The 20658-nt window shown below is 44.3% G+C and overlaps 1 protein-coding gene across 1 annotated transcript; it reads left to right on the forward strand.

Annotated features, from left to right (window-relative positions):
- The first annotated feature begins 16372 nt into the window (after positions 1–16372).
- On the forward strand, positions 16373–20146 carry POLR1F (RNA polymerase I subunit F). The gene is made up of 4 exons (XM_064167138.1): positions 16373–16642; positions 16805–16946; positions 18050–18258; positions 19417–20146. Exons 1-4 carry the CDS (start codon positions 16425–16427, stop codon positions 20069–20071), a joined length of 1224 nt encoding a protein of 407 aa, XP_064023208.1. The 5' UTR covers positions 16373–16424; the 3' UTR covers positions 20072–20146.
- The last annotated feature ends 512 nt before the right edge of the window (positions 20147–20658 follow it).

Genomic DNA, 20658 nt, shown 5'->3' on the forward strand with positions numbered 1-20658 from the left:
CAGAAGTAGTGGTTCTGTAAGATTCCCTTACAGATGGTGAGTTAGGAACTTTCCCCCACCCCATCCCAAATTACAGTTTACCAGAGCAGCCCAGACAGATTGGAAGTAAGATAAAGCTGTATTTACAGCAAAGTGTGCCAAACGGCCTTACCAAAGGAAGACAAGAGTGAAATGAAAGATTACTCAACTACCCACCTCAGAACCACCTGGCTGAGATTTCTCACCAGCTCTGTAGGCCAACTGTAAAACCATACACCTCACACAGAGGTAGCTTGTGACACCTCAGGACTGGGAATGGTAGCTTCAGATTCTAGAGAATGGGTTCAGATTCTGCTCGGGAATGACACGAAGGAACAGACCATAACATCACCCATTTAATTTTCATAAGCATTTAATTTCCCAGCATAGTAGTAAGTGTATGGGATAGCACAAGGAAAGAGGTGGTTCTTCGATAGCCAACACAGCAGCCACTTTCTCATGCTTTAGAAAGGAAAGGAGGATACATTCTCCAAGCTCACAATGTCTGAAGTCTTACTGTAACATATGAAATACACTCACACGACTTCTGCTGCTTTCCAGGAGGTGCTGGAACAAGAGAGGAGAGATCTGGGTCTCAGAGGACAAAAGATTCAATTGTTTTGTTGTTTTCTTCTTCTTTTGCTGCCAAGCCTGCAGAATGCAGAAAAATTGGCTGGTCCTTGAGTTAGTAAAAGCCTGGAAAAAGCAAAGCTGGAATTCAAAAGACTTAGGAACAAATGGGAGAAACAAATGTGCCCTACCTGAGACATGCAAAGAGCATCAGAATGCTTAAATTCAAAATAAATGATTCAAGCAGATTATATAGATGTGGTAGGGCAAGTCTAGGGAGGTTATTCTTCCCCTGTACTCAGCACTGGTCAGGCCACACCTTGAGTACTGTGTCCAGTTCTGAGCCCCTCAATTCAGGAGAGATGTTGAGGTGCTGGAGCTTGTCCAGAGAAGGGCAACAAAGATGGTGAAGGGCCTGGAACACAAACCCTATGAGGAGAGGCTGAGGGAGCTGGGGCTGTTTAGCCTGGAGAAGAGAAGGCTCAGGGGTGACCTCAATGCTGTCTACAACTACCTGAAGGGAGGCTGTAGCCAGGTGGGTGTTGTTCTCTTCTCCCAAGCAACCAGCAATAGAACAAGGGGACGCAGTCTCAAGCTGTGCTGGGGGAGTTATAGGCTGGATGTTAGGAGGAAGTTCTTCACAGAGAGAGTGATTGGCATTGGAATGGGCTGCCCAGGGAGGTGGTGGAGTCACCGTCCCTGGAGGTGTTGAAGAAAAGCCTGGATGAGGCACTTAGTGCCATGGTCTAGTTGACTGGCTAGGGCTGGGTGCTAGGTTGGACTGGATGATCTTGGAGGTCTCTTCCAACCTGGCTGATTCTATGAAATTCCACTTCCATAACCGTGTAGAGTTCAGCTCTAATGGAAATATTTTCTGTACATTTTCATTACTGGTACAAGGACTCTCATTCCACTTATCCAACTGTATGAAGAACAAAACTTTCCTTTTTTCAGAATGTGACCAGCAAACATATCTACACCAATAGCTTGAAGGCACCTAAATCCATTTTAACCTAAATAAGATGAAGCATGATTCTATTATTCCATGTATTGTCCTTAATACAGTTATTCCTGATTCATGCTGCTGTAAAAGCAGATGCTGGCTCAGACCCTCTCAGAGATATTAAGCTGTTACTTACTAGGCCAAGCAACACTCTTCCTGAAAGAATTTACTTACTGAACTTTGTGTGTAGGCTTTAGCTGGTACACTGCTGTAGGTTTTACTATTTCAGGCTCTGCTTGGCATTTCATAGAACCTCAGCCTACGAGGGTCACACATGCTTTGAATTTACAGCAAGCAAAAGTTCTGACTGCAAACTATGCACAAAATCACACCCAGTATGGTTGAAATCTTTGTGTTGCACCATCTTTGGCACATATTTCTTGCAGTAGGACACAGGAATTTCCCTTCAGATGGTCTGGGGAGGTATGGAGGTCAGCAGAGCTGAACAGATTCAACTGGAAATTTATATGCAGAAAGTGATAACTTACAAATAGCCTTACCAATATTTTCCTTGAGAGAGTGATTGTGAGGATAGAGGGGAAAGAGAAACGTAATGATTGAAGCCAGTTTTAATCCTTTTGGATCCCAGTCCAGGGCAGGTTAAGGAGTTAAATGGAGTCTTATATAATTAAAAGCTCAGAAACATCTAAGAGCAGATTGATATTAGGCTATCATATCATTGTAGAAATTACTGCACAACCTTTCTGCCTAAAATGATTCTAGCTAGCTTTTCATTTCTGTATCACAGTGACGCCTTTAACTCCACTATATACCTCTGACAAGCCCCACAAACCTATTGTACATGCATCTGAGAGTAAAACATGAAAAATCTATTTAGAACTTGTACAAAGGTGCTGGCTAGATAGACTCAGTCTCCAGTGTGGGGAAAAAGGGTAGGGGGAGAGGTGGAGGGAAGAAAGAAGAAAAATGCAGAATGTCTTTGGGTTTTGGTAAATTCTACTTTGATTGGAGTAGTCTTGGTTTGAGGAGTAAGACAGACAGGTCCACCTTCTGGACCTATGTAGCCTCTGGAGGCCCTCAACTTTATGATTCTTAAAGGCACCCAGCCTCAAACCATAACAGGAGTGAAAACGTTAAACCCATCCTAGATTAATATCACCAGCCTAAGGAATTCTGATTGAACTTCAGATGGTCTGGGGAGGTTGTGGATGCTCCCTCCCTGGAAGTGTTCAAGGCCATATTGGATGAGGACTTGAGTGACCTGTTCTAGTGGGAAGTGTCCCTGCCTATGGTGGGGGGTTGGAACTGGATGGTTTTTGAGGTGCCTTCCAACCTAAACCATTCTATGATTCTAACCTAAGGAGCTTGCTCTGGAAGGCTGTGTTCCCCCCTAATGGTAAAAGTACAAGTATGTGATTCAGCCTTCTGAAGGAAAAGGGAGAACTAGGTGAGGTCAGTCAGCAGCTGGAATTTCAATAGGAATCTGTGTGCCTGGAGTGACTTATTTGGTTGTGAAACTGTTGTTCTGCTTCAGAAATTAACAGCTTTGATTTGAAGCAAAAAAAACCCAGAGGGCTGCACCAAGGTCTTTCTCATCATCTGTCTACAAAGTAGTCAAAGAAACATTGAAGACGCAGGATAGAAACGTCTGCTAGGGAACTGACTATTGTTAGCTGTGCAGGGCAGCCTCACAACTGCCTCCAAGGAGCCCAAAGCATACACAAAATTGCCAGTTCATCTGCTTTCTTTGCCCTCACATTACATTTGTTTTGCTGTGAGGTATCTTTTATATCCTTTAGCCACCAAGCCACAGCAGGCCCTTTAATGATTTCCACATCAGTGTAATTTTGCTTTGTAATCAGCAAAAGTGGTTTTCCTTCCCCCCGAGATCCTTTCTGAAATTCAGTTTTAATACTGTCATAAGCCACAACACGCTTCTATCTACAAATACAGGCAGTTAGAGTATGTGAAATAGGTTGATCACCCACATTAATTACATCCATGAAAACAGCCATCTTGGTGAACTGCCACAATGTACAATGGGAAGATGCTAGGAAGGCAGGCAGGGAAGAGGGACCACAAGTACAACTGAAGTCTTGAAATGCAAAGTGTCACTACAGTGCTGTATATAATTCCACTGATATAAACCAGGTATGAGAGACAAAACAACTTCTCTTTGTACCCCTAAGAAAGTAGACATAGTTTTAAAGGGAGCTAAGAGCCATTAGGATTTCTTGCCCTTTTTCTCATATCCCATTACTGGTAGCTAGTGTGAGACAAATGAAATGATGTAACCGGGCCCACAGACTCATGCAGCTCCTCTCCCACATCATTAGGTGAACTCTTTTTTCTCTCCCTCCCATTTCATGCCAGTTCAAGCTAGGAGGTCATGTTTTATATCTTCTCTTATCTCTTCTCTTCTGTTAAAAGGCAGCTGTATCCTTTCAAATGTTTAATACTGAATAAATCCCTACCTTCCCTGTCCACAGAGAGCAAACACAGATCTTTGCCTTCATTTCGATGAGAGATTGCAAATGAGGCAAATCTAAATCTAAACCATGAGGTCCAAGCACCCAAACTGACAGTACTAAATTCCTGTGGTTTGCTATACTTACTGATATCATTGCTGTCTCCTCCCTAAATCCAAGCATAAACTCCAGGCACACTGACAGCTAATATGTTTCTGAGGCCCCTGGAACAAGACGTGTGTCAGAGCTCCTTTGGTAACCATTCCACACAAAGGAGAGTGAGTTCATTTTGAATCTCACACTGTGATGTCAACAGCAGAGATCTTGAAACAGCCCAAGAGTTCTCTATCTAAACACCACAAAAATGCATAGGATTCTTATCCCAATGAGCAGCAAATTTTCCTGCTTTAAAGTGATTTCTTTCTATGCAGAATATTTGGCTTAATTTCCTGGGCACTGGCTCTGACTATGCTATTGTCTGCTAAATTAAGAAGCCTTGGGGAAACAGGGATCAAGTCATGTCTTAACCTCCCTCAATTTCCTCACTGTGGGGCAGATTTCCAGACATCACACACACACACACACACACACACATTTCAGTTCTTTCCTAAATCCTATTTTTTCTATGTGAACTTACTCATTCTTTCCTGTTTCTTTTCCGTTTCTTCTCACACAAACACCTTATTTTACCCCAGGAGTAATAAGGAAAATAAGGAGTTTCTTGGTTTAGAATCTCCCTCCTTCCCTGATTTTCATCAACAGCTAGAATTGATCTTTTGTGTGGGCTTGTGTCAGGCTGCCAGTGCTAATGCCTGTATACCAGGGAATCTTGAGAGGTTTAGACAACACAGTGAAGATTCTGCAGAACCTCCAAAACCCTCAGACACAGTCTCAACTTGAGCTAATTAGCCATGCTGAGAGGCAGGGGTGACAGACTTGAACAGAGAATCACACGCACATGAATGTGTGCATATAGACATATACATATATATATATATATATATATATATATATATATATATATACTATCTCCTACAGGCTTGGGGCAATGTGGCTGGAGAGCTGCCTGGCAGAAAGGCTGGGGGGGGTTGTAACTAGTAACTGAATATGAGCCAGCAGTGTGCCCAGGCAGCCAAGAAGGCAAATGGCATCCTGACTTGTATTAAAGATGCTGTGGCCAGTAGGAGAAGGGAAGTGATTGTCTCCTTGTACTCTGCTTTGGTGAGGCCACAGCTCGAGTTTCATACTCAGTTTTGGGCACCATAATACAAGAGAGATGTGGAAGTGCTGGAGTGAGTCCAGAGGACTGCAGGAATCTTCTCTTCCAGTTCAATTAATGTTTATGTATTTTGCTAGTTATTATCTGTAAAATGTTTCCATGACAGTGCAAGGAACTGATTATTATTAAAATTAGTGGTTGGGGGGTAGTGAGAGTGATGAATATCAAAATTATTAATATTAATTTGGGGAAAAAATACCATCTCACATTAATTAATTTCTCCTTCATAACACTTCCCTTGAGAACAATGGCAGTAAAACTTATGGTTAAAGTTAAACCTGGACAACTGTCTCAAATGGGGATGCTTTTGTGAATGATAGCCTAACACTGAGATGTGTACAATCACCAGCAATGAGTCTTGGCTTGCAGAGGTGCCAGTGTGGGAATTAAGCCCTTAATCTGCATTGCTTCTACTCTGCAAAAATAGCAACTGGATGTCCAGACCAAAGGCCCAGAAATGTTCAATGGAATTATGTAAGTACAGATTTTCTGGGAAAAGGAAAAGAAAAGAAAACAAAAACCCCCACAAAACCCCCCAAACCAAAACAAAAATAAAGGGATAAACAAAGGTTTCTACTGCCTTCGTCTCACCTTTCCATTAGAACCCAATAGCAAAAAATGACCATTTCTATCAGTCAGTGAAATTAGTTGCCTTGCCTGCACAGCACCTGAAGGTAGACTGCATCACCCTTCATCACTCCTGGCACCTATATTTATAGTCTGCAAGAGACTTTAAGGTGACTCTTTTTAATGGTTTGCCCCAATGCATTGCTATTAACTCCAGAAAGATTCATGCTTAGATATCCACTGGGACTGTCAAGGAACAGAAACACAACAGATGTCCAGCAGCTTATTGTCAAAGAGAAGTTATGTCAAAACTGCATGTTTATTTGGAATTAAGAATCTAATTTTACATCTCTATCTTTGGCAACATTCCTATCTTTGGTATTTACATGTCTAATGTTTATACTACTGTCTTAAGAACCCTTAAGTAGAACATTCATTTCCAAATAAAGTTTCATAACTTGGCAGGCTCACACTCACTTTATAAATATAGGAACTTCAAATCCTTTTTCATATCAACATGTGTAATATTTCCTACTAAAAGTGTGTGGCAGCCAAGAAATTTTATCATGCTCAATTGATAAATCTGTGCAAGACAGCTCATCCAACATAAAGCATCAGTCCAGGCATAACTACAAATACACATGTCCAGTGAAGGTAAATAAATAAATACCTTCTAAACACGAAATAGCAGTGACTTGCCAGGAAAATTGGACTGTATATTAGAACACCCCATAGGTTTGTTGGAATGCAGTTGTGGTGAAAAACTACCTCATAGCATCCACAGCTCTTTGTTGAGGTGGCAGTTAGCAAAACGAGAAGAAGAGAAAGAAACTCCACATTGTGCTCTTCACCAGTATGCCAATAGCCCAGCAGAGAGGAGGCTGCAGGGAGAACTGTCCTGTCCCTCCCATCAGCAAGCATCTGTGGACATGATCCAAAGATGTGCAACACTGAAGCGGGCACCTCGCCTTGTGCTCTGAGACACAGAATAAAACATCAAAACAGAATGACAAAAACCCAAACCAAAGTGTGTTTTTGCAGCTGGTGCCTTCAACACACAGTGCCATGTGAACAGCTCCACCGACTGCACAGGGAGCGGTTGCAGAAGCAGATGTTCCTCACTGAGAATGAGCAGGGTGGTGCTGGTTTAGCCTAGACACCTTGGATGGTTCAGCAGCAAGAGATTAGGAGCAGGCCCGAGCAGGGGTTTATGTGTGCTGAACGCTGTGTCTTTCACCATTTGTAGCTGTCACCAGCTGTCAGCCACACTGCTTCGAGAGAACTGACCCTTGGCTGCCCGTGAGTGAATGGGGCTCCATGTGCTCACACCCATCTGGCCATAATGAAGCCGGGAACATACTAAAGCAGGCAATGATCTCACATCACTCTTCTCTGGAGTCTGGCTTCAGCCTGGTGGTGCTGGTGAACCTGAATTTGACAAATTTGGATTTTCTTAGAAAGCTTCCAACAGAAATAGTGCAGCATGCACTCAAACTGAGGCTAAGCACATTCTAAGCCCATGTAAAGTTAAATCCCACTGATGAGCCAAGTGCAATGTCAAAAGGCATTAGATTCTGTAAGCTAGGCCTTGAAAGCCTGATCTTTTACATGCCTTGCTCTCAAAGTGAAACACCCATGTTTCTTTAGATAGCTGGCTTCTCAGAGATAAAGGAGTGAGCATCGGCCCTCAGTAAGAAGCATTTCCAGCTCTCAGGGTCAGAGAATCATAGAATGGTTTGGGTTGCAAAGGACCTCCTAAGGTCATCTAGTCCAGCCCCCCTGCACTCAGCAGGAGCATCCTCTGCTAGGTCAGGTTGCCCAGAGCCTCGTTGGGCCTGACCTTGAATGTGTCCGGGGATGGGGCCACAATTACCTCCCTGGGCAAGCTCCCTGGTTCCACTGAAGAACCTGTACCTAACATCCAATCCAAATCTGCTCTTCTGCAGTTTGAAGCCATTGCCCCTTGTCCTATCACTGCAGGCCTTTTGAAACAGTCCTTCTCCAGCCTCCTCGTAGGCCCCTTTCAGGTACTGGCAGGCTGCTATTAGGTCTCCCCAGAGCCTTCTCATTTCCAGGCTCAGCAGCCCCAGCTCCCTCAGCCTGTCTTTGTAGCAGAAGTGTTCCAGACCCCTGATCCTTTTCATGGCCCTCCCCTGGACCCCCTCTGTCAGGTCCACATCCTTATGTTGAGGGCTCCAGAGCCGGATGCAGTACTCCAGGCGAGGTCTCAGAAGCGCAGAGCCAAGTGGCAGAATCACCTCTCTGATCTGCTGGCCATACTTCTCTGGATGCAGCCCAGGATGCAACTGGCCAGAGATCTGTGCACTTGAAATTCCATGAAGGAACTGGGCACTATAAAACTCAGGCTGCCTCGAGAGAACTTGGAGGTTCTACCACTTGAATCGCCCTTGACAAGAGCCCACACTGCTCACTCTGAAAGCATTCAAGCTGCCGTCCCCATTTCTCAGGACACCTCACCAGAAGTCTTGCTAAAGGTGAAGCTGGGAGGCCCTCTTCTGTCGAAACGAAGCAGGCATGATTTAGAGCACACAAAGCAGCGCAGAGCTCTGCTATCTACTGAGCAGGACAGCAGGTTAAGGAGAGAAGGGCAGGCAGCCAGTCAGAGAGCAACTCTGCTATCTGTGTTTGTGTTCTTGTTTTTCTACATCTCAGCAAAGGTTATGAGTGCAGCAGACATCAGCACTGCTTCCTTTTCACAGCCTATCATCTCATTCCTCTCACGAAATTATCCCAGCTAGGCTCAAACTAGCATAGTTGTATTTCCAGAATCCTAGATGTCTGAGAAAGCTTTTCTTGACAGGAGCAGAAAGCATTGCTTTAACAGCAATAGTAAATGGCTTTTTATCACTACCAGTAATCCAGCCTGCTTTGCCTCATCAGCTCAACAGGGATGTTATACTTTTTAGCTACTTATTAACCTCACCAGTAGTGGAAAAAAAAATCTCAGAACATGAACCTCTCACTAATCTCAAACAATGCCATAATAATAACATCCATCCCTGAGAGGAATGTTTTTTTCAGCTGACTTTTGTACACAGAACACTCAAACAGCTAAGCTGGATGTTTAACTGATGTATTTCAGGAGACCAGATCATTTTCTTTCAGCAGATTTGAGTTCCTTTACTGACAGGGGCACTCACAAGCATCACAAATAGCTGGAGATAATTACAAGTAATGTAACTAAAGCAAACAAAAGTATAACATTTTCAAAGCCATGCAAAACGCACACATAGATGTTCACAAAGTATGAGTTGTGGATAATATCTATGTGGTAAACAGAAATTATTCTAATTACACAACTTCTTCTACTGTCTAGATTCAAAATCTTTCTTAAAACATGTGTGTATTCTTTCATTTCTTTTCCTATTAGCTTATTGAGCTCCAAATATAAGTTTAGGCAAATAAATAGATGTAGGATTTCACTTTCCCACTCATGTTGCTCATCTTTCACATCCATCTGATAAGCACAATCCTTATCCTTGAAAACATGCATGCAATCAAGAAATACCCTGTGGGAAGTTGCACTGAGTTCAATAGAACTCCCATTTATGTGTCTTACAAGACTTGCAAAAATATGTAAGGGGAATAGAGTCCCTATATAGATTATATGCAAGATGGCCACTAAGCACAAGTAGTTAAAATGACTGTTCTGTGCCCTGCTGTCCTGTTCTAGCCTCTTCTCCTCCCGACAAGCTCCACAGTGAGGAGACTGCAGTGCTGGGTGAGCCCAGGGAACCTTGTTCACTAGTGAGAGAATAATTTAAACTGCTAATTCAAAATCCTGCTGCATTGTCCTGCTTGTCAAAGGTCAGCCTAGCCTGGGCAGATACACTGTCTATGGAAATACAGAATCACTGCATATATCTTGCTGGAAGAGACCTTTAGGATCACCCAGTCACCCAGCACTGAAAGGTCAACACTAAACCACATCCCTAAGCACCAGGTCCACATGCCACTTAACCACCTCTAAAGATGGTGGCTCCATCACTGCCCTGGGCAGACCATTCCAATGCTTGACAACCTTTCCAGTGAAGAATTATTCCCTAATATCCAGTCTAAACCTCTTATGGTGCAGGTTGTAACCATTTTCCCTAGTTCTGTCACTGGATTGAACAACCTCAGCTCCCTTAGCCACTTCTCACAGAACATGTGCTCAAGGGCCTTCATGAGCGTCACTGTCCTTCTCTAGACACACTCCAGCACCTCAATATCATTCTTGTAGTGAAGAGCCCAGAAACAAACACAGTACTTGAGGTGTGGTCTCACCATTGCTACATACAGGAGGACAATCACCTCCCTGTTCCTGCTGGCCACCTAAGACTCCATCCCTTGCCAACCTTTTGACATGTGCTTACCTGCTAGCATGAGCAGTTTCACTGAAGACCATTTTCAGAGCAAACCAATCTGTGTTCCTAAGTGCCTTTGAGCTGAGATTTAACACGCAGTACCAACTGGAAGCTGGCAATGTGACATTTTGCAATGTCCTTCAGCACCTGATCATCAGCAGCATCGCAATATCGGGCAGCGCTGAGAGTTGCAGTGGCAGGGTCACATTATTTTTGGAGCAAAGAGTGCTCTGAAACAGCCTATTTCAATTTGCAAAGTATGCTGATGTAGTGCACCACTGTTGTGCTGAGTAAACACATTAGTTATGCTTTGCCTCATCCACCACACACTATGCAATCTGAAATATCTGCCGAGCAGCAGTACAACAAACGTCACAAATTGGAAGTCAGTAAACCAACAGCAACCACACAGTGGCACCCAGGACATTTATTTCCTGATGAATACTGTGGAACACAGCAACTGCTGTGTCATAATTTTTGGTGAAAAATGCTTGCTCTTCTACAGATGCCAACCACAGTGGCATTTACTGTTAAACTTATGTTTGACTAACTGACAGTGGCATCCTGTTTAACATATTCATTAATGAACTGGATGATGGAGCACAGCGTAACCTTGGCAAGTTTGTGGATAATTCAAGAGGAGGAGGAGTGGCTGATGTGCCATAGAGCCATCCAGAGAGGGGGACCTTGGCAGTCTAGAGAAAAGAGCTGAGAAGCAGCTCATGACATTCATCACAGGGAAATGCATCTGTGGAAAAGCAATCCCATGCACCAGTACATGCTGCAGGCCACCCAGCTGGAAAGCAGCTTGGCAGAAAATGATCTGGTTGTCCTGGTGAACTTCAAGACAAACATGAGCCAGCAACATGCCTTTGCTGCAAAGAAGGCAAATAGTATCCTCACCTACACTAGAAAACAGTTCGAGAGAGGTGATCCTTCCCCACTCCTCACCACTGATGAAGCCACACCTGGAGTACAGCTAACAACCATCAGCATCTCTGGAGAAATCTCTGTCCATGAGAAATGGGCACAGTGGAGCCATGGCCTCTATTTATCCTTGGAACAGAGAACTGTAGTGATGTGTATCCTATACTATCCCATCCTGCAACTACAGGATACCTTATGAGCACTCCCTGAGGTATTTAGAAGGTTTCTGCTGATGATTGCCTCTAGATGTATAAACAAAGAGTTTCTCAGACCACAGGACAAACTGAGGGTTGCTGCAGGGCACTGTCATCTGTTCTGCTTTCCCCAGGTTTTACTAATGTTAACTCTGATTTAAGACTGCCATGGCCCTCTTTGTGTCACTGATGAATACTTCTTTTTCTGTAATGAAGCTGTTAATCTAAAACCAAGGAATAATTATGTTAGATGAGGCCTTTAGAGGCCACCTGATCCAAGGGATTTTGTTAGCATTTCAAAATACACAGATCCCATCGCTTCTCCAGGCTACCTGCTAGGGTACTGACCACCCTGCCTGTAAACAATCCTTTCCTGGTATCTAGGAAGAATGATTACCCTGTGTCAAATATAGCAAGGCACTTTATGCCCTTTACTCATTGAAGATACCTTACTCATTTAAGATATCACTAATATTTCATTAACTACATTTACTGATGATGCAAGCCTGCCTAAGTGGGACTCAACTATCTATGCCCTTGCTAGCCACAGTGCTCAAAGATTGTTACCATGATAATACTGTATAGTAGAAATAGAAATAATTTCTAAAGGGCCAGTCTAGAATGTACTGAAATCAAAGTAAAAACTCAGTCCTGGCTTTAAGTCAGGACACTCTAATTTTCAGATCCCAATGAAACAGAAAAAGTTCTCTCCAATCACCTTGGCATTTTTAATATGCCCAACAAACACTTGAAAAGAGTTCTAGTACATCATGCAGAAATGAGAATTAGAGGCAATGTGGATTATTCCTCACATGTAGAATGGAAATACTTTCCCAATGTACTGTCAAGTCCTCAGACCCCTGTGTAGATTTCCAAGGCCCAAAGAGTAGCAGGTCCACTGCATCACAGTATTTCACTACACTACATGATGCTAATTACCATACAAGTTTTCCTAGTTGCCATCGTTTGATGAAGATGCCACAGCTATTTCCTGTCTTTTGTTAGTTTTAGAATGAGAGCAATAACTGTAATTTCTGTCTATGTGAATTAACACAAGTCAACTTCTGGGCTCCACCTCCACGGCAAACAGCAGCATGGCAAGCATTACAACCTCCCTCCATCACATACAAGGGACTTCCTCTTCAGCTGCCGTGGTGTATCTGTAGTGGTTTGGGTATTACCCACCCCCCCACATGAATTCACACAGACTAAACTCAGCTGGCTAGAAGTTAGGGAAGATACAGCTTGGTTGTCTCATTCCCACAGATGTAAGGCCAGGGAGCTGCTTGGATAGTGTTCTTTTCATAATACATTTATAAATGAGATGTTTAATGTTCAGAAGAGTGATTCACAGTGCAGACAATACTGTCAGCCTGCCATGTCAGTCGTTTCTTGGCAGGCAACAACCTACTTGGAGAACCAAGGGTCAAAGGCAAATCTAGCCAGTCTCCACTGCCAGGGTGGGAAGGGATGTCAAGGACCTTCCAGCTCCAAACCCTCCCTCATGGGCAGAGAGAACTCATACTAGAAGATGCTGCTCAAGAGCCACATCCAGCCTGGCCTTAAAAACGAGGCTTCTACCACCAACCTGGGCAATCTGTTCCAGTGTCTCACCAGCCTCATGGTGAAGAACTTCTTCCTAACATCCAATCTGAATCTACCCACTTCTGGTTTTGCTCCACTCCCCATAGTCCTATAGCTACCTGACATCCTAAAATTTCACTACAAACCAAGACAAATTATTAGCTGAAAAAGACAATGTAATTGCTGCCTCATCCCGTTTCTTTCCCGTAATCTTTCTCTTAAGTAATTCTCTGGGGTTGGTTTGTTTGTTTCTATTAAAGACTGACTTATTAATCACTGACTAAACAAAGCCCGTTCGGCATATTGTAACCTAGATGAAATGTCCATCCTGCCGCGCAGTTACTGTGGTTCTCTCGGATGATGGCAGATTCCAGTACCAAGGCTTTAGTGTGCCATCTGGTGGATTTTCAGCATCTGGCACATATTATGTACAAACCCACGGATACAGACATGTCTGACATACTGATGAAACTATCTACCGTCTCTTTGGCCAATGACAATATTCATCCTATCACCCTATATTTGCTCCCTTTCACCCGACAGTAATAATTTAGTTCATCTCCCGCTTCCAGTCACCTCAGTTTTTACTGCTGTAACTACTGTAACTTTAGCTAATCATAGAAACATAGAAAAAATCAGGTTGGAAGTCACCTCCAAGATTATCCAGTCCAACCTAGCACCCAGCCCTGTCCAATCAACCAGACCATGGCACTAAGTGCCTAGTCCAGGCTTTTTTAAACACCTCCAGAGACGGCAACTCCACCACCTCCCTGGGCAGCCCATTCCAATGCCAATCACTCTCTCTGTGAAGAGCTTCCTTCTAACATCCAGCCTAGACCTTACACTGACTGATTTTATATGTAACTGAATGTTGTTTCTCTCAACAAACCCCAAGTTCCATTAAACTAGCCTAACAAAATTCCTTATTTATGGTCATAGAATGAGACCCGCAATGAAATGGTCTTGGAATGGTCTGCCCAGGGTAGTGGTGGAGTCACTGTCCCTGAGAGTGGTCAAGTGGTATATGGACCTGGCACTTAGGGGCATGGTTTAATGTTGACCCTTCAGTGCTGGGTGAAGGGTTGGACATGATGGTCTTTGAGGTCTCTTCCAACTAAATACATCCTGTGATACTGTGATTAAATTTAGATACTTAATTTTCAGTGACCAAACATGCTAGGATTAGTCTCTATTTGGGATAAGAGTTAACGATGTTGAAGCAAACCTTTCACCACAAACATTCAAACAAAACTGAGAGTTTGAGTACTGACTCTTCACTCTAAGTACCACAGCAACAACTGTCATTAAAAACACTGTAGGTTTTTATGATACCACATGATAAAATATTTATGGGGGAAAAAATGGACAGTCTTCTGCTGTCTCTACTACTTCTTTGTAAGTGTGAGGCATTTCTTCATTTCTCTTTTTTATAGAGCACGAGTTGTGTGATGAAGAACCTGGAAAGTATTCAATTCAAAATGCATACAGCCTAAGAGGGGAGTGTATCTTCTACTCCAGCACACTGCCACAGGCACTCTTCCACTCTGCATAAGTTACAGTATATTCCATCACATCTAAGACTGCCACAGCTGATCTTCAAGGTCTCTTCCAACCAAATGTTTTCTGTGATTCTGTTATTTTAATATTAGATGGAGGCTGCCCTCTGAATGAACTGTAGCTGCCACAGAAGAGCATGAATGGGCAGCTGGATGACGCTTCTACCCAACATATGATGTCAATTCAGAAAGCTGGATTGAAAAAAGCAATGACTGCATGGGAACAAAATAAAAGACCAATTGAGAGGTGCTGGACATGTAGCAGTTAATGAATCTCCTTAGTGGCATCTGGTCTTCTTTCCATTAAGTGGAAACAAGACAAACAAAGCTAAAACAGAAAGGAGAAGAACATCAGTGATTGAAAATACAGCTTTTGGGTTTAGTCCCAATTGCTACTGGCAACTTGGCCATTAGAGAAAAACAGGCTCAGCACAGTTTTATCAGCTACTGTGAGACTTGGCCAATGTACCAGTGTTATGCTGTTTTAAGCATTGACTTTAGCTGCCTTTTTGGACACAGGCTGCTAGAAGATCAGCTGAGTCAGACTATTTTTAAACTGAAATCTAACAACATGAAGTGAAAAGAAAATATACTACTAGGGAAGAAGAAAAGAAATTAATGTGGGGCTATCCAAGTGGTTTTCAGAACTGTACTGTGGCTGGAGGAGGAGGCAGCAGCACTGAGATTCCTCACTCCTCCTGCTTCTGGGTGCTACCTCAGCCTACAGCACAGCTTGTCAGCAGGAACTGGGGAGCTGCAGACCCAGACAGCAACAAGCCTCGAGGTGCTGTGCTGCTGCAACAACCAGCGTGGCTGCTCGGGGAGACTTCTCATGAACCTCATGAAGTTCAACAAGAGCAAGTGCAGGGTTCTGCACCTGGGAAAGAACAATCCTCACTATCAGTACAAGCTGGGGAATGAGGTCTTAGAGAGCAGCCCCTCGGAAAGGGACTTGAGGGGTGCTGGTGGACGAGAAGATGGACATGAACAGACAGTGCACGGTGGCAGCCCAGAAGGCAAATCATATCCTGGTCTGCATCAAAAGAACTGTGGCCAGCAGATCCAGAGAGGTGATTCTGCCACTTTAGTCTGCTCTGGCGAGACCTCGCCTGGAGTACTGCGTCCAGCTCTGGAACTCTCACTGTAGCAAGGACATGGACACGACAGAGTGGATCCAAAGTAGGGCCACGAAAATGATCAGGGGGTTGGAGCACCTCTGCTGCGAGGACAAGCTGAGGAAGCTGGGATTGTTCAGTCTGGAGAGAAGGAGGCTCCGGGGGGACCAAGAGCAGCGTTCCAGTACCTGAAGGGCGCCTACAGGAAGGATGGGGAGAAGCTGTTTACAAAGGCCTGAAGTGACAGGATAAGGGGCAATGGGCTCAAGCTTGAAAAGAGTTTGGATGTTAGGAACAAGTTCTTTACTGAGGGTGGTGGTGCGCTGGCACAGGCTGCCCAGGGAGGTGGTTGTGGCCCCTTCCCTGGAGACATTCAAGGTGCGGCTTGTCGGGGGCTGGGTAAGCTGGTCTGGCGGGGATGTGCGGCTGACTGCAGGCGGCCCGCACTAGCTGACATCTGGAGAACGCTTGCAGCGCGCAGCCGGCAGCGCGCAGCCGGCACCCCGCCGCGGCCGCCCGCACCCCTCCGCCAGCCCCCCGCCGCCGGCCGCCCGCACCCCGCCGCCGGCCGCCCGCACCCCTCCGCCAGCCCCCCGCCGCCGGCCGGCCGCCCGCACCCCGCCGCGGCCGCCCGCACCCCTCCGCCAGCCCCCCGCCGCCGGCCGCCCGCACCCAGCCGTGCGTCACTGCCCGCGCCGGGGCCCTGCCAACCCGCGCTGGGCGGCCGCGGCGCAGGACGCGTGACGCCATCTGCCCGCGCCGCGCAGGCTGTCCCTGCTGCGGGCCGTGCGGCGCTGCTGGGGCACGCTCGCAGCATGGCCGTGGCCGGGGAGCTGCCGCCCATCGCCCCGGCGCTGCCCGCCGCTGCCATCCCCTCCTTCGCCGTGGCCCGCGGTCTGGTGGGACGCCGCTACTCGTGCCTGGTGGTGGCGCCGCGCCGCAGGCATATCGCGCTGCCGCCGCGCTACCTGGGCCGCAAGCGCACCGGCATCCGCGCCCAGCTCGACGGCGAGCTCCTGCGCTACTCGGAGAGGTGCGGCCGGGAAGGGGGCTCGACTAGGGCCCACTGGAGTGGGGTGGAGGCCTCAACCCGTATGAGCGCAGCGTGCCACCTTCCGGGGCAGTCGCCACCCCGGAGAGCGCCCTCCGCCTTGCAGCGTCCAAACGACTAAGGGTGCCCCTCTTCTCTTTGCAGCCTTCAGGGTGTGCCGGTGGCTTATGGCAACATCAGAGTGGTCGGTGAGCTCGGGGACATTTACGATGACCAGGGATTCATCCACCTCAACATCGAGGCAGACTTTGTCATCTTCAGCCCCAAGAAAGGGAAGAAACTGGTGGTATGTAAATGCGTTGCCGTCTAATGGGGTTTTGTGTTTTCTAAGTAATCAAAGTTTGGCTTATCTTCATCTGGAGCTTAGATGAGATTATATTGTAGTTTGTGTTAGCATTTTGTGAGTGTTTTGAGTAGTTTACAGTAATTCATTAGCGGCTTGTAGCAGCAGTACTTAGCATTTCCAGCTGTATGTCTGTGTGTTTGGAATTTCCATGTTATTAAAATGCAAGGGCTGTGCATTATTTAATACAGCATCGGTTTTGTGTATCATATTGATACCTTGTTATAAAGAGCAGTTAGTTCTCAGACAGATGTGCTTGTTCTTATTGAAGAGCTGCAGGAATGTAGCCAGGGGACACAGTCTCAAGCTGTGCCAGGGAAGGTATAGGCTTGGTAATAGGAGAAAGTTCATGACAGAGAGTGATTTGCCATTGGAATGGGCTGCCCAGGAAGGTGGTGGAGTCACCGTCCCTGGAGGTGTTCAAGAAAAGCCTGGATGTGGCACTTAGTGCCATGGTCTAGTTGATTGGACAGGGCTGGGTGCTAGGTTGGACTGGCTGAGCTTGGAGGTCTCTTCCAACCTGATTGATTCTATGATTCTATGACTAGGATGTTCTCATGAGTTGATTTCCTCAGGTACAAGAGCAGTACATCAAGGTGAAGCTTGTCTTTCAGTAAAATGAAATGTGTGGCTCATGGAACAGCTTTGTGCTTTTGTCAGTAGTGGAAACCCCACTGAAATAAGTACTTAAAAGCCTTTTATGTGTCAGTTGTATCTTTATCTGCTAAGAAGTGCTGACATTGAAGACCATTTTAGGCAAGTAAATCAGATTTGAAATGGCTTTAAATCAAAAGTTGATTGAGGGGAGAGTTACTTGTTCATTGTGGCTAATTGCAGTGCTTTGACTTTGTCTTGCAGGTCAGTTATATTTTGGGGGGAACTGTATATGAAAAGTGTGTAGGAAGAGCTTTGATTGTAGTGAAAAAGAGTTTGCTTGTTTGCTAAACTGACTTCATAACTTGTGCATAAACTCTTGTTAAAAAGTGTCAATATAAGTAAATGTGTGTGTTTAAAGAGATAATCTTTACTGTAGCTTCTTTTTCTAGGGTGTAATCAATAAAGTGGCTCCTAGTCACATTGGCTGCCTGATACATGGATGCTTCAATGCTTCTATCCCTAAACCTGAACATATGTCATTTGCACAGTGGAAAGAGCTGGGGTTAAAAATAGGGGATGAACTGAAATTTCAAGTGCTGCACTTGGATTCTGATGCAGCTGGAGTGTTCTTCATTCGAGGAGGACTCCTTAAAAGCAGGTATTGTGCCCTACTAGAGAATATTTTAAACTGTTTTAATGGGTTTGTTACAAGCTGAGTGATTTGAATTAGCATCTTAAATCTTGGAGCTTTCCTATTTTTACAGAAACCTGTGTCTATATAAAGCCTCTCTTGGTTATCTTAAACAAAACTTTCTAGAATTGAGGTCTCATTCAGAAGTTCTCTCTGCAAAAATAAGTTTCTTTTAAGCTTTAAAAAATCTGAGTGTGCTGTCTTATGGACTGTTAATTGCATAAGCAATGTGTCTGTAGTAGTGGTCTATATGAATGGGCTTCTCAAGTGAAAACACTTCTGTTCCTGAACACAGTGTTTACATGGGGCTTTGCACACATCATATAACCACAAGTAGCTATCTATGGGTGACTTAAATGACTGCTGAGCACACAAGAATATCAGAGATGCCTCTGTACATTTTTAGAGCAGCTTGCTGAAAATCTTCATAGTGATATCTATAAAAGAGTTCATTCGGAGTATTGGGGTTTTAAATGGTCACTTGGCTGGGCAAATTTTTATCTACCAGGGTTACATATTTGAGTAAAGATACCATGTAACTACTGACAGAATCATAACAGACTTCTGTTGGATTTCTCTTTTCTAATCTGGAAGGGTGCTCTGGATTGTTTCAATGAACTTAAAATGAAACAAGGATTTTTCTCCTCAGTGCCTCTGGGGACATCTCTTCCTCCATGGTTTTTATCTGCATTCTTTGCGCTTTCGTCTTCCTAGACATTTTATTCAGTGCTCTCAGTTGCAAGGGTTTTTTTTTTATGTTGATTATTTTTTTACTTTTCTGGCATCACCTCTGTGTTAGCTGCATAGACTTCAGCCAGAGAGTTGATTGGAAAAACTAGGAGTGTGCTTGGCACACAACTGAGCAGGCTCTTGCCTGTGTGTTTGTGAAGATCTCTTTTTTTTTGTATTTTTAAACCATGTGTAATTATGAATTAAAGCTGAAGGTGTACAAGGAAATACCAAAATGGTCTGTACAGCATTTTAAATAAGATTTTTTGGCTAAGCATTGAAATACTGGTTCTGTGGTAAGAAGGAAGCTATTTAGGTAATGAAAATTACCCAGAAGATACTAAACTGTCTTTATTTTTTCTTTAATTTAGCTTATTTTCTCTATTTTTTTTTCAGCATGAAGCCCAAACAATCTGAGATTATCACTGGCGATACAAATGGAGGTGAAATTCAAAAGCCTGACCACCAGGAGAATGGGTTGCATAACTCTGAGGGAGATAATGTCACAGAGGAGCCTCTAGATGAGATGAGTGACACTGGGAGGGAAAATGCAGAACAGCCAAGTGTTGATGCTGTTGCAGAATTATGTGATGATAAAAACAAGAAGAAGAAGAAAAAGAAAAAGCATAAGCAAGAAGAGCAGGAGCATGTGTTGCCTACCAGTGACTCCAGTGGTTACCAAAATGACCATGAAAAGTCAAAGAAAAAGCATAAGCAAGAAGAGCAGGAGCACGTGTTGCCTACCAGTGACTCCAGTGGTTACCAAAATGGCCATGAAAAGTCAAACAAAAAGCATAAGCAAGAAGAGCAGGAGCATGTGTTGCCTACCAGTGACTCCAGTGGTTACCAAAATGGCCATGAAAAGTCAAAGAAAAAGAAAAAGCATAAGCAAGAAGAGCAGGAGCACGTGTTGCCTACCAGTGACTCCAGTGGTCACCAAAATGGCCATGAAAAGTCAAAGAAAAAGAAAAGAAAACATTGTGATGAGATTGAAGAAAGTGAATTATCTCAGCTGTCAGAAGAGCCCAGCGCCAAAAGGAAAAGAGACTAAAGTCTGAAGTGCCTTTCCTGGATAAAAGTGAAGACATTTTCAATAAGCTTCTAATAAAATCCTCTTTTTAAAAGGCACATGTATATTTCTTTACTAAATAATCTGCTTTGCTAGGTGGAATGATATTTGTGTGCCTATGTGCACCAACAGGAGCTTTTAAAGAAGTGATAGAAGAAATGGGATAGAAGCCATATCTGCCTGTTTTTATGTACTGGAAATTAAGGCACAGGACAACACTGGAAAGTTACTGCAGGAACACGAGCAATGTGTCTGTATCTGCTTCTTGGTTCCACACATTCATCAGTAGCTAGTTATGATCTTTGATACTCTAATCTCTGCTGCTGAGTCTTGATTTTATAAAAGCAGGTTAGCCTTATCTTGTGGCTTCTAGGAAGCACACTTGAATTCCAAGAAGCTGAGAAGAGATATATTTTGTTTCATTGCAAGGGACCATGAATATCTGTGAGTGGAACTCTGCAACTTGACTTAAAGGTTAAGCAAACTCGAATGTCCCAGGTCTTTCAAAACACTTTTTGCAGTACTCTAAGAAGAAATAATATGATCAGTTAATTTACAACAGGAATGGA

This window comes from Pogoniulus pusillus, chromosome 28 (genome assembly GCF_015220805.1).
Source record: "Pogoniulus pusillus isolate bPogPus1 chromosome 28, bPogPus1.pri, whole genome shotgun sequence".
Classification (NCBI taxonomy): Eukaryota; Metazoa; Chordata; class Aves; order Piciformes; family Lybiidae; genus Pogoniulus; species Pogoniulus pusillus.

Coding starts and splice junctions, on each gene's coding strand:
- POLR1F (XM_064167138.1), top strand. CDS start 16,425: ATGGCCGTGGCCGGGGAGCTGCCGCCCATCGCCCCGGCGCTGCCCGCC. Junction 16,643..16,804: donor CTCCTGCGCTACTCGGAGAG/GTGCGGCCGGGA, acceptor TTCTCTTTGCAG/CCTTCAGGGTGTGCCGGTGG. Junction 16,947..18,049: donor AGAAAGGGAAGAAACTGGTG/GTATGTAAATGC, acceptor TTCTTTTTCTAG/GGTGTAATCAATAAAGTGGC.